General features: G+C 31.8%; 1 protein-coding gene across 2 annotated transcripts in view; it reads left to right on the plus strand.

The window, feature by feature from the left end:
• The first annotated feature begins 689 nt into the window (after nt 1-689).
• The window catches only part of LOC150077021 (protein numb-like), a 352,380-nt gene continuing 333,770 nt past the window's right edge, over nt 690-19,299 (plus strand). Inside the window, exon 1 of one of the 2 annotated variants that reach the window (XM_090386519.1) lies at nt 690-862. In XM_090386519.1, the coding sequence (XP_090242645.1) occupies nt 778-862 (85 nt within the window). In that variant the 5' untranslated portion in view covers nt 690-777. The remainder of the gene's footprint in view (nt 863-19,299) is intronic. The other variant, XM_090386521.1, reaches the window with a different exon arrangement.

A 19,299-nucleotide genomic window follows, 5' to 3' on the forward strand; every position in this document is an offset into this window, starting at 1 on the left:
CAAACTGAAAACAACTCATGATGATGATGCTACATGTGATTACAGTATTGCCATTTCGGGGAATCTTTCTCTTTCCCTCTCGGTCTCGAACTTTATGCATAAAATGTTTATGATTACCATACATAATGTACCATTTTTATTTTCAAGGACGATTGTTCAATTTTTAAATGCATCTAATTGAATCTTTTTAAAATTACAAAAATATACGACTTTTTAAGCACCAACCTAATTAAATTGATAGTTCTTTCCACCACAAGAGAAACAGACGTTCTATGGTAGTTTAGATTTTGCATGAGTATGTGTGAAGTAAGCCAACAGTTGGTCGTTAAAAGCGAGCTGGCATCGCTATAGATTCTAATTTGGAAACTGACCAATGTCTTCGTTTCCAAGCTGTTTTTCTATTTTCGAGCGTTCATTCATTTCAGCATCCGGCAGCAGTTTTGTGTGCCTCTTACGTATTTTGTCTCCTTTTAACGTTTTTCAATGTAAAATATGCTTGAGAGCAGAGCTGTTAAAGATTATGGCTTGATGTTTGTTTAAGTTCGTAAATATCTGATGCTGCTAAGCAAGCTTCAAGCAATACTTATTCTGTACCTGCCGAGAGATGGTGGAAGAACAGTTACTCCAGTAAACGTCATTCGAGACATTCATGACGTCACAGTAATGCGCAGGCGTGTCTATAACATTTAGCGGTCAGCGGGTGATCGTTTCTGCAAGGTATGGAGTGATGCGATTGCTTGTGTTGGTGGTTGTGTGAGTACCGCAGATGGAAATTGAATGCAGTATTATTTTATTTCTATAAAATCCTGTGTTTCAACAACCTGCGACCTGGATTCCGAATCAGTTAAATTTGCGGTATCAGGTAAGATGGCGAAAGTTTACAAGCACATTTTAAATGTCAAGCAGTGTAGTTAGTTTTAAGTGGGCCGATGGAAAGTTATCATACTGTATTTATGTTAAATGCTTGAAATAGTTTATATAAATCAGTGAATTTATCATTTTATATTCTTATTATAAGTCTGGAAATCTGCAAAATAAGCGTATGAATGTTTTGGAATAATGTAAAGTTGTGAAGCATCCTGAAGTTCTTACTTTCATCTTGTGAAGCTGTCACCTTACGTGTCCGATGATTTTATACCATTTGCCACCCTGCAAGCAGACTCCTGAATTCTATAACCTGTCTAAATTTTGGCTGTATTTTTTGGCTAATAAAAATCTACAGTAATCAAAATTATATGTGCGAAGTGAGATCCGATAGCAGTGTAAAGTGTGATGCACAGATATTAATTATACAAAATCGTATGTTAATTGTGAACTTTGCAGTTTACTTCTGTGTGTACAGTATTATATTTTTTATCGGAATAGTTACTGTTTCTTACGACTAGAATTTCAGATAAAAGTAGCAATTAGCCATCCACATCTAATGTTATTTAGGGTGTGGGGATCATAAGGCATCGAGGATCTGCTGCCACGAACAGCAGCACTAATAGAGAAAGGGACCATCGTAAACATTAATTAAATGAAGCCTATGAAAGTAAATCCAAAGAATTTTCGACATTTTTTGCAAATTAATTAAAAAAGTTCATTAATTAAATTGTGTTTTTTATTGAATTTGCATAAAGTAAGCACCTCGTCTCTTCATTGGAGTACTCGGTACATCGAAAGTGTTTTAGAATTTTTCGCATATTGAACACTTAAATGCTGTCATTATATTCAGTAAATATCCCTAACTCTTAGATCAAAATAATGTGCACCTGAAAAGTCTCATTCAAAATATTCTTAAATATCTCCAAACTATGTTCTCATCAGCCTTATTTTTACATTAAATTGATTGCATATATTTTAGGATGCCAACAAGAATGAAGTAAAATAAATTAATTGAATGAAATCAAACTTGCATGTATATTTATTGATAAAATATGCTATACTTGTATATCATGCATAATAATCTGTGATGTCACTTGTTTGGACAACTTATTACGGGAATTAGATGATCATCAGTGAAGTGAATTAATGTGTGTTGACCACATAATAACTTAGTTTTCCTATTAAATAATGATATTCTGATAAGATTTTAAAAAGCATGTTAAATATTTAAAGCTAGTTTAAAAACCGTAGCATTAAACCCTTTCTCACAGATTCGTTAACATAAAACCGCTGTTACTTTGTTTTTAAAGTTGCTTTGAATCTCTGTGGTGCAGTTCAAACCAAAGCTTTTTATTTTGGATTTTCTAGACAGGAAGTAGTTATGTAGTTTTATTCAGATTTAATTGTGAAACAAACAAACAAAAAAAAAAAAAAATGATAATAATAAATAAATAAAAAAAAGGCAAAATCTTATTATTTTTTTTCTTTCATCATGTTTCTTCATTAATTTTATTGACAGACTGTAATAGGTTTTTTGATCATTAGATTGCCCTTTGATCTACCATATGCCATATTTAGTTCACTTTCATCTAATATTAATTTTATTTTTAGCTACTTTTTTCTTTGGTGTACTCTAAAATTAATTCTCCAGTCTGTGGAAATTTTATTAGCATAATCCTTGGAATTCAATTATTATTTTTTTTTTAATGAAGTTAATGATTATTCACAAGAAGGAATGCTGTGAAGAAATTTTCAGCAATTCAATTTCAAGGAAAATATTTTCAGTGATAAATAATAATATTATTTGTCACTGAAAATTCAATTTGACATAACCCATGTATCACTAGATAAAATTTAAATTACTGCCTTGCATAAGGAGTTTTTTTTTTTAAAAAGAATACCAAAGTTATAATTATAGCGCTAACTCCTAACATTTACCAGCACTATATTTATTGTGGTGGGGGGGGGGAATGCTTACTGCTGGATTTGAATACATATATACAAAGTTAATAAAAACATGATGAAATTCATTTATCCATTATACTAGGTTTAGCTGTTTCCACTATGCTTATATTATCATCATTTACAATGTCAGTTAGCTATTTGTACAAAACATAATTACTAAATTTAAAAATTAACAGTATGGTTTTTGATAATTATAATAGATTGGTGATAATTTTTCAAAAGAACAGAAATTAAATATTTTTGGTGAAATATTTAATTTCTGTTTGAAAGAAAGAAACTATTTCATGTGAAAGAAATCAAATTGTAATTCACTTATTTGTATAATGATGTCGATAGCAGTGAATGCTATTCCCTTCACTGGTTCATTTTTAATATTTTTGTAGATCAAAATTCTTATCTGAATATATTACAAAGTTGATTCATTCCACAACTCGATGCCTGTGTAAAATAGAATGTATGACCATGGCTGAGTCATAATTTGCTAGGTTTTGTTTCTATGAGTATTTACCCTTCAAGTTTTTCTAGTTACGATTATCCTTCAAGCCAACCCTCTCCCAAAACTTTTCCAAACTGAGTTATTTTCTACTGTAGTTGGGCCTGTGTGTGGCTCTAGCAAAGTATGTCTAGTCATTTTGCTTTTTTATTAAGCAACTTTTTAAAAAGAGTTTCCCTAAAAGTTGAATTTGTTGGATCTCCAGCACTGTTAGTTGTGCCTTGCAAGGATTCTTGACATCAGTACCTACAGAAATTCTCTGCAATGATATATCAAAGCAGTTATCTTATCTTGGCACTACTGAGAGTTACTCATTCTATAAGTAATGGCATCAGTGCTGTGAAAATGGCATGCAATACATGGTGATGTATATATGTATTGTGTTATGTTATGCAAATGATGGAGTTCAGACATGCTGGATGTATAATTATTATTAGCCATACAGTACAAGGAAGACTGAAGCTTTTGCTGCACTAGCCAAAAAAAAAATTTCTGAATTATCCTGAGAGAGAGAGAGAGAGAGAGAGAGAGAGAGACAGAAGTAGAAGAATGGTGATATCTATCTCAGGACCCTGGGTGTGCCAAGCCCATACTCACCAGATGTAGTATTCAGACTTCTAATCCATCGTGTCCATTGCTAACAGGTACTATCATTTTCTCTCTTGACTATATCTATTTTGCATGGAATTCTTTATTTATAGATAATCTAAATGGTTATAAACAGAGTGGTGTCAGTTAATTCTTCCTGGAAAATTATACAAGTAATTACTAATTTTCCTCCTCTTACTTTTTTGTCCTCCCACCCAAAAAATTTTTTTCACAATACCCATGGAACTTAACTATTCTGATATTTTTTTGAAAGGATAAACCATGTTTCTATGCATGTATGCATCAATAATGTATCAATATCAATAATCTGTGTATCATGTGATATAATCTATATGTATCAATAATGTATCAGTAGTCAACTGAGCAGTTTGGGTTATCTTATTTAGTTGATCAGTATATCAGCCCATCATTTTCCATTTTAGTAAATAAGGAAATATATGTGAATATCATATCTTCCAGGCATCATATGGTTAATTTTTCTTAGTTATAATTTTTCATTTATCCTGAAATTTGCAGTTTATTTGTCATATATCATATGCATCAGCTAAACCCAGAGTCCATTCTTTTCTACTGATGTAATAGTGTTTAATTGCACTGAAACCATAAAGTCTTTCTATTGCTGCTCATTATTTTTGATATGCATAATTCTCTTTTACTCATAAAATCTCTTACACATTTTTTTTCTTCTTCTTTTGGTTGCAGAAATAATAATTCATCAGATATGTTCTGATATGAATCTGAAATGTTCAGGTAATCTGAAATTATAAAACAACAGTAGTTTTCCGCTCTTTGTTTCCATATGCTGTGATACCATATAGTCATGGTATAAAATTACCAAAACATGGTTTTCCTCTACCATGACTGTTATAATTATTGTAGAAAAGGTAGCAGTATTGCTTTCACAATTGGATCTTATAGATGCATTGAATTAATTGTATAAGATGTGCTTGTTGAAAAAAGAAATGAATTTCAGCTGTTCATTTGCTTTGTTTGTTTGTTGTCATTAGTGAAAGTGAGCTGATCACCATTACCTATTTTTCATGCAAGCTTTTGATCTAGTGGTTACCATATTTGAATCAACAATGAAGAAGTCATACATTTCATTTTCTACATTTCCTTGCTGATAAATTTTTTGGATATTTTAAGATATTGGTATCTTTATATTGGCTGATGATTTTAACAAACTAGGTGCCTCCGTAGCCAGGTGGGAAGGAGCAGCAGTGCGAAACACACGCTTCTTGATTAGATCGGGGTTCGAGCCCGTCACCACCAAATACGGAGGATGCGGAAAAGTCAGGGAATGACCACCGCATATCCCGGAGCAATATGGCCTTAGTTGCTAATGCTCCTAAAAAAAAACCAAATAACAATAACAATTAACAAAAACTATGATGACTCAGTAGTGGTTTATTTTATTTATGTATTCTCCTCTGCAGTGAGGTTGATTCAGTTTTGTTACTATGCAAGTGTGGCTTACCCAAGGATTTAACATATCTTATGCCAATTATTAACGGTTGGTAAGGACTACACGCATGTGTACCTACAAGTGAAACGTTTCTACTTCTATCAACCTATCCAATTTCTTGATTTTTTAAACAGCATACAGGAAAAGCATAGTTGTTCCTCTATTTTAGCATTATATTAGCAAGGTTTATATCTTTTTAGATATCTAAAGCATTTATTTTATTGAATTTTGAAATTTTAAGGTGTTTTTAATTAAAGGTATTTTTAAAACTTTTTGTTCGATTTTTTTGTCAAGGTTTTTCATACATTTTTACTTTTGTATTGTGTGATATTGTCTTTAGTCTTCTGTTTGGCAATTATTAAAAATAAATCAGAGTCATTTTATATAAATTCATGGTACAATGTGTGGTATTTTTGCTTTCAAACCTTAAAGTCAACTATTGTGTATACAAATCTGTGGAAAAATTAAGGATGTGTACATATATCCTTGATTCTGCCATGGAATTGTGCGTGAATGAGGAGTGCTCATGAAGTAGGTACAGATGGGTATAACAGAAAATGGATGCACACAATAGAAAATGTCAATTCATCATATGGTGGTGGTGGTGTAACAGTATGTAGAGAAACAGCTGGCAGAATATTCCACGTGTATTCATGTGCATGTGGTAGTACAAATTATGTCAGCAATGATGAGTTGAATGAATTAAGGGATACTGTGGTGTATTATTTTTTGTCACTGCACTTATGATAGACAATAGTTTGTTTTATACTAGAGTCAACCCAAGGTAGTTCTGATATACCCTTCAGTAAATGTGGACAAATGAGATAAAGGTACAAAAAGTTATATTATTAAGGGAAAACAATTCTTTATCAGAAATTTTATACAGTCTCACACTTGAAAGTGTAGGAATGTGTGAAATTTATGACTTGCTCCCAAGATCTTTATATACATAAAATATGAATGAGATCTTTATGTGTATCAAGTATGCAGAATGCTCAACTCTTCAAGTTTTAGAGTTATTCATACTTAACATATATAAAAATCTTGGGTTAGTCAAAATTGTTTGGTCAGTATAACTGAACATAAATGAAACCATTTGTATTATAATACCTTCATTCTTGGGGAAATTATAGTACACTTTTTATTATTATTTTTTTAATTATTGCAACTTGGTTGTTGGTGACATTGCTGAGCAAAAATTTTTGTCACATTATTACTGCATCAGTCTGAAGCTGTAATAACGTCTTCTCTGCGATACACATTAAGAATGCCTGCAATATGCGATCCAAAAATAAAGACAAAAGTAAATTGTGGAAGATATTCTGTAGTTATTTACATTTGCTGTTAAGATCTGAATGTTTTCCCTTATTTTAACCCCCCTTTGCATTTTTAAAATTTGGAAAATGGATATTTTTGAATAACTAATCCTTAGAAATAAATGGTAATGAAGGTCAGATTGAAAAGTATAATATTAACCTGCATATGTATTAATAATATTAATATATTATATATATATATATATATATACATACAATGTAATCAACATATGCAATATTAATGAGCTATTAGTTTTACAAAGCTATAACACTGAGAAATACCAAGGAGAAAATAGAAATTGCTTTGTTCATGTTCCTATTATTGGGTTTAATGAAATCACAGAAGATCTTATCTGCTTTGTCTTAGATAAAATGAAATTGTAGCTAGATGATTAGTAAAATCAATAGTGTACAGCAGAAAGCAGGTAGCAAGTAAGCTTGTATGGCAGGAAATTAATGCAGGACATCCAGAATGAATTTGACTTTCTGGTGTCAAGTGTTATTTAAAAAAAAAAAAATGGCTCATGCTTATTTTATGAAGATAAAAATTATACTAGCACTCAGCCAATTTGGTTTCATTAATTAGACCTATATGCCTATGCTTTGAGATTTTAAAAAAATATAGAAAATGGAGTAATTCTCTGAAATAGCCTGTAGAAGTAAAGTTTGACTCGTGTCTTTAACCTCTTCTCTCCTGCAATGGTTGTTATATCATGCTAGTTATTATATTGGTAGTAATTACGGATCGCCTATCATTAAGATTGTTTTGACCTTGTGTAAATCCTGTACCATTGTTCAGTGTTGTTGCAGTTAGTCAAGAATATTAAGTTTAAATGAAACCTTTTAGTTTGGTGCAGTTTCAATTACACTAAGAGATGAAGAAATGCAGTTCAAATCATTTTTAGTTTTACACACAATCGTGGAAAGAGTACTGTACTTTTTAATTTAAGTTCTTAATTGTTTTATTATATGGTAACTGGTGACTGTTGTTGTTTTAATGTTATAATTATATTACAACAAAAATATGTTAGCATATCTATCTATATTTCTTAAAACACAAAATATTTAAAATAAAATACAGATTCTTATATACTTTTATGTCATTGTACATTTTAATTCTTGAGATTTTATTTATAAAATGCATAATATAACTTGTCAAAGAGTTTTTCTTTATATTTTAAAGCACTTTTTAAACCAGTCAGATAACATGAGCCATTGGGTTTTTTAAAAGGTGGTTTCTTGGAAATCACTTTTAAATTTCTTGATGTTTCTTTGTGGTTAATTGGTATAAATTTTTATACTAGGACATATATCCATTACTTATGTATAATTCCTAATATAATGATCCAAATATAATTGCTAATTAAGTACTAGCTACCACAATTATAATTTGTACACATTTTGAATGACATCGTGGTAGCCATGGAAACACAAGGCAATTATTTTGGCAGTTGAAACAAACCTTTGATTTATTGCTCTCCATCATTTGCTCTGACCATATTATTTTATTTTTTCTAAACAATGCATGCCTTCCCACCTGAGGCAGTAGCCTCATTACCTCACATTTTGGTGTATCCCTCTGGGTGCGTGTGTATAACATTTTTGCTTTAAGCTAGTATGAAAACATATATAGCTATACAAATTAAGTTCTGATTATAGAGTTTTTAAATGCTTACGTGTGTATCAAAATATTATTTTTATTATTATTGACATTCATTTATTTCCTCATCTACAGCTACTCCCTGGTACAGCTATGAGGATGTATGTTGCACATAATTCAAGTGATTACCATACATGTGCTTACAAAAAATTTACAGTTTTTATAGATATCTAGACTTATATATTAATTGTATTAACATTAGAGAGTTCATTTGAGAATAGAACCTAAAAGAATCAAATGCACAGGTTTGTATTCAAGATGGTTTAAGCCCCCTTTGATCACTAACGAAGAGCAAGGTAAACACTGACAAGGAGAAAATTGAGTATACTGAGTTATGCAAAGCCATTAGAAAGAGACTCAGAGGACACAAGAAGATTTAACACAAGAAAATTAGAACAAGCATTAAGGGAAAACAAAGTACTTAAATCAGCAGCCATGAGCAGTAATACAGAAAGACAAATGATACTGAAACTGAAGAATGGCGATGGTGTACTTATAAATAGCAGAAGGCTACTATAGAGAATTATACAAGGAGCAAGGGAATGATTCCAGCAGTTGGAAAGATGGATCGCAAATTAGGAACACATACAACATACCCGATATTCTTCCTGATGAGGTAGAACATGCATTGAAGAAAATGAAGAATCAGAAAGCCCCGGGGGAAGATGAAGTTACTGTAGAGTTGTTAAAATTGGGAGGAAGAGACATAACACAAAAACTGGCAAGGCTCTTCACAAAGTGCATTAGAAAAGGTGTGATGCCTATTCAAATTGAGGAAAGACAGATGTAGGATAGATGTGCGGAAATTTGCCTTTAGCCAGCGGGTGGTTGGTGGGTGGAACAGACTTCCATCCCTTGTCGTGGAAGTTGATAGCCTAAATAAGTTTAAGGCTCAGCTGGACAGGTATTTCGAACGAACAGAGGGGTGAAGTGGAAGTGGTTATTTTTATTTATTTATGTTACTTTTTTTTTTTTTTTTTGGCTGATGCTGCATAAGCTTGCTTTCTTGCATCAAATGCCTCTACTAATGCTAATGCTAATGCTAAGCAGTGGAATAATGCAATCATAGTTTTGCTGCATAAGAAAGGAGATAAATCAGAAATTGGAAATTATAGACCAATTAGCTTGTTATCCCATATCTACAAGTTGTTCACAAGGGTCATTACTAACAGATTAGAAAGAATACTTGATGAGAATGAACCGAAAGAGCAAGCTGCTTTAGGATAGGATTCTCAACTATGGATCACCTTCATGTAATATCACAGCTAATGGAGAAAGCAAATGAATATAAAACACCATCATGCCTGGCATTTGTGGATTAAGAAAAGGCATTTGACTCTATACAGTATAAGGCAATGTTTCGGGCACTGGAAAGACAAGGCATAGATACCCCATATATTATGATTTTGGAGAAAATATATGAGAACGCTACCTCCTTTATTAGACTAGACAAAGACAGTAGGAAATTTAAAATCGAGAAAGGAGTTTGACAAGGAGACACAATATCTCCGAAGCTGTTTACTGCTGCCCTTGAGGAAGCTTTCAGTAGATTAGACTGGTCACAGAAAGGAGTCAATGTGAATGGAGAGTACCTAAACCATTTACAATTTGCAGATGACATTGTGGTCATAAGCCACGATCCCAAAGAATTAGAGGAAAATCTGAATCAGTTATGCACAGTTAGTAAGGATTTTGGACTAAAGATGAATATGGCTAAAACAAAAGTAATTATAAACAAGTATGCCACAGAAAGGGATATAATGATTGAAAGAGTAGTAATTGAAAAGGTGGAGTCATATACTTATCTGGGACAAGTTATTAGCTGTAATAATGATAAATGGCTGGAAGTCAAGAGAAGAATAAATTTTGGATGGATAGCATTCAGGAAATATAGTCACATACTGAAGAGCTATATTCCAGTTTGTCTGAAACGTAAAATAATGAACCAATGTATACTCCCCACCATGACTTATGGAAGTGAAACTTGGGCATTCACCAAAAGAATGGAGGAGAAGCTGAGAACTACACAGCGAAGAATGGAACGAATCATATTGGGAATCAGACTGTTAGATAAGAAGAGAAACACATGGATTAGGCAACAAACTCGAGTAAAGGACATTCTTATCAAAACTAAAGAACTAAAATGGTCTTGGGCAGGACACATAGCTCGAAGACATGATGAGAGATGGACTAAGAAAATAACAGAATGGTACCCAAGAGGAGCTAGAAGAAAACCTGGAAGACAACGGCGAAGATGGATAGATGAAATTCATGAGTTTGTAGGTAGTAAATGGATGGCCATTGCACAAAATAGAAGGAACTGAAAAGTTGCTGGAGAGGCCTTCATCCTGCAGTGGATTGAAAAAAATGGCTGATGATGATCACTAATCAGAAATGATGTTCAAGTTAGTGATCACATTTGATCAATAACTTGTGTGCCAAGTTACTGACTAAAAGTGATGTTTGTTAATGATAGTCTGAGAACCATTCAATGATATGTCCTTGGTGGACATCATTTCTACTGTTTGATTTTGGAGAATTCAGTAAAGATGCTGTTATCATTCCTGTTGGTGTTTGTATGTTTCTTTCTGATTTGGTTCCTATAGCTCTTTGAGGTGCAGAAATTTGTACCCTCAATTTCTTGAGTGTTAAGGGGTTGGTGTTGAAAAGAAACATTACTGTACTACAGGTTTTTTAAAGGTGGACCTTAGATTAGGTCTTGCTACCCATAAAGTTTGCTTGGTGGTGTGGGAGTTAGCAATAGCAGTAGCATGTCAGGTATCTTCAGTCCATTTGCCTGATGATGGGAATGTGTCATGGTGCCACTATTCCACTCATTGCTTTTACTTTTCCAGGATTTCGTGCCAGTGTTTTCATTGAGCATGCTTTCAGGGGTGGTATTGCAATTGATAGATTCTATCCATCATATTTTATTGATGGAGTATGTGCTATTATCTCTGAGCCTGGGATTGATGAGGCCTCAGACAATATTTCAACAATTTGTACTCCTCATGTACTCCATCCACGTAGCTGAAACAACTAATAGCGGTTTTTGAAAATGGTTTATTTGATTTTTGTACTGAAAATTCCATAAATTCTGTTAATCACAGGAAAAATTCAGAAAATTAAGTTAAACCTATTATATGCACATGTTGAGTGGCATCTGTCATATACATATACAATTATTGATAGCAAGATGGCTTTATTGACATTCAGTTTCCTCCAATAGACGATACTTTCTGGCTTCATGACACTAAATTATCATCTCAAGCTGTTGACATATGCATTTCACATTTCATTAATTGGGCACTCCTGTTATTGACAGCCTGGAACCCAATTGCATGTGTTTGTTGAAGTGTGCGGATTTTTCAATTCTCATTTCAAACAAAAATTACTCAAAAATATGTTTTTGATATAAAAATGGATTTTTCATAATTGTGCTCAGAAAGGATAAAAATAAAGGTGACACATCAAAAAAGTGAACAGTTTTGAATTATTTATTGTTTTGTTTTTCAAATCCATGCATGTGGGGTTCACTTTGACTCCATGCACATAGAGGAAGAACAATCTTCATTCACTTGGGTTGTTGGGTGCATTCCATTGACTGTCTGTATTAGAGTAGAACCTCATAAATATGGCACTCAAAAATCCAGCACTTTTTGAATATTCCAATGTAGATTGTCAACCACATGTGAAGGGTAGAGGGGAAATAGTCTGGCTGGACTTAAACAATTTTGGAGGTAGAATTTGAACCCACCTTTATATTTTTAGAGAGCATCCTATCCTCCGGGCCAATCTGTCAGCATGGGTTCATTTAGCTTAATGCTACTGGCTATCACCCTGTTGAGATCAGGAAAACACAGCTATTGTATTATCTAATAAAAATATTTAGATATGATTTCCGATAAATTAAATTTTTTATATAATTTATTTAGCAAAAAGCATACTTATTTTATTAAGCAATCAGAATCTCTCCAAATTCATACTGGTTAAATTAAATTTTTTTTCTCTCATTCATGTTATTCTGTTTGGCTCACCTAAGTTTATTGAGTGTAGAATGTGTACATAATACCAATTACTGCTGAATACTTAGGCTATCTCTATAACTTCAAAAAAAACCCCAGAATTTTCAAAAATCTGACATGTTCTTTGGTCCAAGATTCCAGATTTACAAGGTTCTGCAGTACTTAAAAAGATGCATTAAACTAAATGAATAACAAGAATAAATTTTGATAATTGAAAATTTTCTTCCTAGAATTTTTTTACATTACTTTTTTTCCACATTACTGTACTAAATTGGTATATCCTGCTGAACTGTATAATGACTGCCCATGGTCCTCCTGTAATGTATGTAGTTACTAATGCACATATTGCACAATCCAGTTCATACACTACCAAAATAATGATGTCCCATTGATTATTGTGTCATTGGAGATGAGAATATTAAAAGAATTTCTTCTTCTTTTCCTGTTAAGCATACTGCTTGTTGGATTTAAGATTGATCAACTTTCCATTCTCTTGGTTTTATTCTGGTGTGCTTGTTGATAGGTCTGTAATTATTTAATATTTTTATTCACCTATCATTATCCATCCTGTTTATGGTTTTCCCATGTTTTTTCTATTATTTATCCATTCATTAATAGGTTGTATTTTATATTATTTCTGGATTTCCTCACTTTTAATTTTATCTCTTATAACAGTTTTATTAGTTATTTTCCTTAATGTTGTCATTTCTATGATTTTATTTATTTATTTTATTTTTGCTGTTATGCTTCTTGTCTCAGCTACACATAATTATTTATCTTACTATAGTTTTATATATTTTAACTTTGACATCCCAATTAATGTTTGGATTGTTCCAAATTATATTATTTAATCCTCTGATATTATTCATTTTTAATGCTTGTTGTTGTTCTTTTTCTTCTTTAGTTATTCCTGAATTCATTATCTGTATTCCTAGGCAGTCAGATTTCATTACTTGTTCTTTCATCTTCCCTTGTAATTCTAATATCTGAGTGTTTATTTTGCTGTTGTTAAGCTCTGTTTTTTATTATGCAGGATTCTTTGTAAATTGTTTTCATTTTCTGCCATTAGTACTGCATCATCTGTATAGCAGATTATATTTAATTTTATTTTTTGGAGGAATCCATTTAAAATATTATCTTAAGTTCTTTTTTTCCATTCAAAAATTCAAATTGTTTGGCTTCTTTTTTTAAATTTTAAGGTTTCATTTTAACATCTTAGAATCAGCAATTATCAAATTTTAGTGACATGTTAACTAAGTTCTTTTTATTAATGCTGAACATGCCCACCCAAACTTGTTTAATATGTTTACTATGTCTGACAAAGTTCATTTATATTTGTACTAGTATTTGTGTTGTTATCATGCTAATTTCAGTATAAATTTAGTCAAATCTTGGACACTGGTCAGGCATTGGCCATTCAATATAAGATCCAGAGAGAGTCCAAGGACTAAGTTATTGGATCATTCATACCACATTATGCTGAGGGAGACTATCTTGTTGAAATGAACTTTTCAAATATATTCACATTTTGGGTGTTGTCAGAGGGACAACAGAGAGGCCTCCCCCACTTCATGCTTTTTTATAATACTATCAGTGAACAAATACTAGACTTCTTAACGCATGTGATCATTCATATTCAAGTGTGACTTTGAGAAAATCTTTTCTCTGCCAAAAAATGAAAAGATTGCAGACTTTATTTATTTTGCTTCACAGCAACCAGATATTCACTTTTGACAGGCACATTCAAATTTATACATGTAGCTCTTCTATATGTTGGTACATATAAAAGGTAAGAAAAGTGTGACTGTCAACTGCCATTTTCCCGGTCATAACAGATTGTTTCAGTCTTCTGGGAACATTGAGAGTAGCTGATGAATCTGATTAAAGAACAGTCAAGAGGAACATTTTGTAATCCGAATGCCATTGTATTATGAAACATTAAGATGGTGCCTGTTAGACTTATATGGTGGAAGTTTGAAGTGCTCACCCACAGCCAGTGTTATGTTATTACTTCATGTGCTACTGCAGGGACTAATATTAGAATTTAAATAACTGATTTCATTAAGAGAGGGGAAATTGTTAGGTGAACATAATAGAGTTTATACTCTGGACTGTATATAAATTAAGTAGTTTTGTTCATGTATGCATTGAAACAGGCTCAGAGCTGATGTAATTACATTGTGTGTTACTCTGCCATTAATAAGTTCTCTGTGACTGTACAGTACAATTGTTTTGATGTTTGTCACCTGTTAGGAAAATATTTAAGGTTCAGAGTTCTCATTGTAAACTGAAGAATTCTTGAAGGTTCTTTCCCCTCCATTTTGGGCTACAAAATAAGTTGTCTCTTGCAGAGGGTGTTTATTCCTGGGTATATGCAAACCATTCAAGAATATGATGCATGAAATTTACAGGCACAACAAATATTTAAGCAAAGTAGGGCATAATATTCAGCATAATGAACCATGGTGTTTATTAATTGAGTAGTAATATATAGAATTACCTGTTTTATTCCTAGGTGGCCATTAAAACTATCGTTTATGAAATTAAAACTGATAGGGAGAGAGTGACATGAAGATAAAATTACAATGCCTGCTGTATGAAGCAATTGTCAAATATCAAAGTTAGTTTCATAAACTGTTCCCCTTCGCTCTCGCCCTCTCTCTCAAACATGCACGCTTTAAATTACTTTGCCACAGTACCTTTTTAAGAAAAGTATTTTCCCTCCAACAGGAGAGCCCATCTGATTTGATGTAGACAACACCATCTCTGGGGCTGAAACAAATGGGCCAATATTTTCTTTGCTTATGAGTTCAGTCTTAAAATTGATTCTTAATTTTGCATTTGGAGAGAATGGGGAACACACTTCTGCCCCTCTAATATCAGGGAAAGGGTTTACTATCGTGACAGTGGTCTTGAAAGGAATGTTATGACGAACAGCTTCTCCAACCTTCGCATCTTTCAGGATGGCACCTTAATCCGCTCAAAATTATAGGAATGAGATCTTTCAGCTTTGCGAGGCTCTTTAAAGATGCAACTCTGAATGCATTTTTGTGGATGATAATTTCATGCGCTTGGTGACAAAATTCCTTCTAAGTGAGAATATTCTTCAGATGGAGTGGTCAGCCAAATCTCTGAATTATGAATATGATTTCATCATGTTTTATAGGTTTAGAGAGATAAAAATTGGCATCATTCGTATAGTTTAAATAAATTTTAATAAAGATTGGATAAATAATTAGAATGGATAAAGTAGGGTTAAAGTTTTTTTTTTTGTTTTTTTTTTTTTTAGCTTGTATATAAGCTGCTACCTTACATCATTTTTGATGATACTAATAACTATACAAAATATTCAAACTCAAAAGATTTGATAAGAGTTCCATTAAGTATATGTATTTTTTTTGACATTTTAGATTTTTACTGTTGCAATATAACTGTTGGATATCAGCATATAATTATTGGGCATAGATTTTTTATTGTGCTGCATATACTATTATAATTTTAATTTCTCATTAGTGCACTGATTCAAAGACTTTGAATCAGTTTTTTTTTTTTAATTTTTAGCAATTTTTTAATGAAAAAATTTTGAGCATCTTAGATTATTCTCTTAAACATCAATTATGCCCCATGTTCATCTTTATTCAATTCACATTCTTGTAGTTATATAGTATTCTTTCAAAAACTGTTAGGAGGAAAGCACTTGGCAATCTGTTTGTGCTGTTGTGTTGTCCATGTGACTCATTTATAGCATTCCATCATTATTTATTCTTCTTAGTTTTACTTAATCTGTCAGTATATTATTTCATTTTCTTCAGTTGTCTTTATTGTGGTCTTTTTATTATTTTTTTTTAATATTTTTATTTTAAATTTATTTTTTTAGATGTTTTTAACAAATCATTTGAACCTCACTAGAGGATTGTTTTAATATTTTTGTTGTAATTTGTTTTTTCCTTTTATGCTGGCATTCTGTAATTTCTTCATGCTATTTATTTGTACTGACTTTTTTTAAGTGCTAGTTAAGGACGTAACTTTTGGCTAAGATATTTAGCTTTTGCTGGGTGTTTTTGATATACTGTATTTGAAGATTTCTTTTCTTTTTCCATATGACTGCATACTCATAAATGGCAAATAACCTTACATTTTATAAAGAAAATATAATGTTAAAAAAAAAGGACTTTACAAGTTTTTTGTTTTTAAATTGATTCCTGCAATTTTCTTAAAGCAATAGATATTCATTTTAATCAATAAATATTCATTTTAATACACTTTGGTAGAAAATATATTTTTTTTTCTAGAAGAACAGGCTGTGTAAAAGCACTGTTAAAAAGAAGTAAAATCATATATTGAGAATTGCAGATTTTTTTTTTTTTTTTTAATAAGGTGAAGGCATTTTGAACACAAGCTAAAATCCACCATAATGAATGTAGCCCTAAGAGTTTGCAGTAGTTGGGGGGGGGGGTTGCTTTTGACATACTTATCATACCAGACACCTCATTAATTGGAATCCTACTATGCAATGTAATGATGTTATTAGTAAGCAGGATGTTATCTTGAATATCAGAATATATTTTCATTCTTTATGTAGTGTTAATGAAGGTTCTTGACTTCTTATAATTATTTTTGGTTAATGCAGATATAATATGAACAATTTTATTTTACTTGCTGAAATGTGAATGTGTTCGTTATCAGTATATTTTCTTCAGTTGAATAAGATTTTTATTATTGGAAGCTCTTAAAATCCTTGATTCTTAAATTTAGTGACATAAGGTTTGGCAAATGAAGTCCATTTTTTTTAAATGTGATATAGCTTGCTTCCTTGCGTTATTTTGCTAATACTAATAATAAAAACTGAAATAAAATAAATGAAATTTTATTTTATTTGTGTAATTAATAAAAAATTTATATATATAAAATTAATATTAAATTTTAGAAATGAAACGATAAATAATTATTACTTCATTGAATACAAAATATTGAAAAATCTGTTTGGGGAAAAATATACCCTCATTTCAAGCATTCAATATGGCCACCTTCATTTTCAATTATTAAGTCTAATCAAGAAACAAAATCACTTACAGAGTTATTAAATTGCTACAAATCAGATATTGTTGAAATTTTAATAAGTTTGAATGCTAAGGTTTTGTAAACATGGTTTTTCAAGAATCCTCACAGTGAAAAGTTTGAAAATCATAGCTTTGCAGATCCTCCCAGTTAAAATACTTGACTTTTGACCACTTCCATATAATATCAAAGCTCCAATCAGTGAGATTATTGCTGAATGCATTCTTGAGAAGCCCAGTTATGTTACAATGAAACTGAGGTAGCACTCCATTTTTGTAGAATGTGGTTCTGTCAAGGATACCCCAACCTCTTAATTTATGCAGAGCAATTCCTGACAATCCTGGTATATTGTCTTTGATCAGTTAAGTAACAGTTTTAAGTGCTCAGTTGACTTCTCCCTAAAAAAAAAATGACCCAATAAAAATTTGATGCAAAGCTACACTATACAGTAACTTTTTTCATCGTGGAGAGGAGTTTTAACATAAATATAAGGGTTCTCCTTGCCCAAATGACACAGTTATGAATGCTGATAATGCCATGAAGGTAGCAATGGGCCTCACTTGTCCATAAACACATTAGCTAACAAGTCTGAGTTTTCATCTCATCTCATTAAACAGATATTAATAAAACCCTTTCTATTCACATGTTCATCAAGAGTTATTGATTGAAGAGATGTGATCTTGAGATTTAGTTTTAATGTTTGCCTCATGACAAACGTTAAAACTCTGTGGAGTATTTGGGTACTGAGAGATGTCTCTGGCAGTACAAATGGCCAAACTTGATATTGAATCAATTTCTTAAACAATTTTGGGATATATCCTGAGCTGTCCCAACAGCAGTTGGCCTACTACTTCTAAGGGCAACATACTTACATCTCATTCTTTCCAATTTTATTTATTATTATTATTATTATTAGCCATATGGTGCAAGGAAGCCTGAGGCTTATGCTGCACCAGCCAAAAAAAAAAAATTTTTGAGTTACCCTGAGAGAGAGAGAGAGAGAGAGAGAGAGAGAGAGAGAGAGAGAGAGAGAGAGAGAGAGAGAAGTAGAAGGAAATCACCAAGAAAGAGAGAAGAATGATGATATCCAGCTCAGGACCCTGGGTGTGCCAAGCCCATACTCACCAGATGTGAGCCCCTGGTTTTTTGAGATAATGGATAGTGTAGTGGAGTATGGATCAGAACTCTTTATTTTACTCTCAGTTCTGTAGACATTCCAAGAGGGGAGAAATATGTTTACATCTAGTAAATTTTTGGGGTCATTACAGGGCAATTAAATAATGGATGTAATACTCATCAAGTCTGCCATCTAGATTTCACTATTTAAAAGTTCCTCCCATGATGATGATTAGCTAATGTCAACCAAAAAATAAGCATTATGGGGAACATTTTATGCTCACCCTTTATATAAAAAGATGATAAAAATTATAGAAACATAAAAAATGAAAAACATTGTAAACTTCAATTGTAAAAAAATAATAATAATAATTCAGGATAATACATATTATCATCTGGATTTAAAACAAAACTTTATCTGCATTATTTACATTTGGTTTACAATTTAGTGCAGTGTCGTATCATCTGCCATTAATGTTACTGTTAGCTGAAAGGAATCCCAGTCTTTTATTTCACTAGCCAAATAAACAACAAAAATAATAATAAAATTATATAAAATAATTTTTTAAAATGAAAATAAAATATTTTCATTCATGTTACTGTTTCTTTTCAGAGTCGTATAGATCTCTATCAGATACCTTTCTAAGGCACCTAATTACTAAGCTGTATAACCCATGTATACTATCCTCCAAAAACAGTGTACAGACTCCCTTACTTTCATAGCC

This window comes from Mastigoproctus giganteus, chromosome 12 (genome assembly GCF_048544385.1).
Source record: "Mastigoproctus giganteus isolate SK-2022 chromosome 12, ASM4854438v1, whole genome shotgun sequence".
Classification (NCBI taxonomy): Eukaryota; Metazoa; Arthropoda; class Arachnida; order Uropygi; family Thelyphonidae; genus Mastigoproctus; species Mastigoproctus giganteus.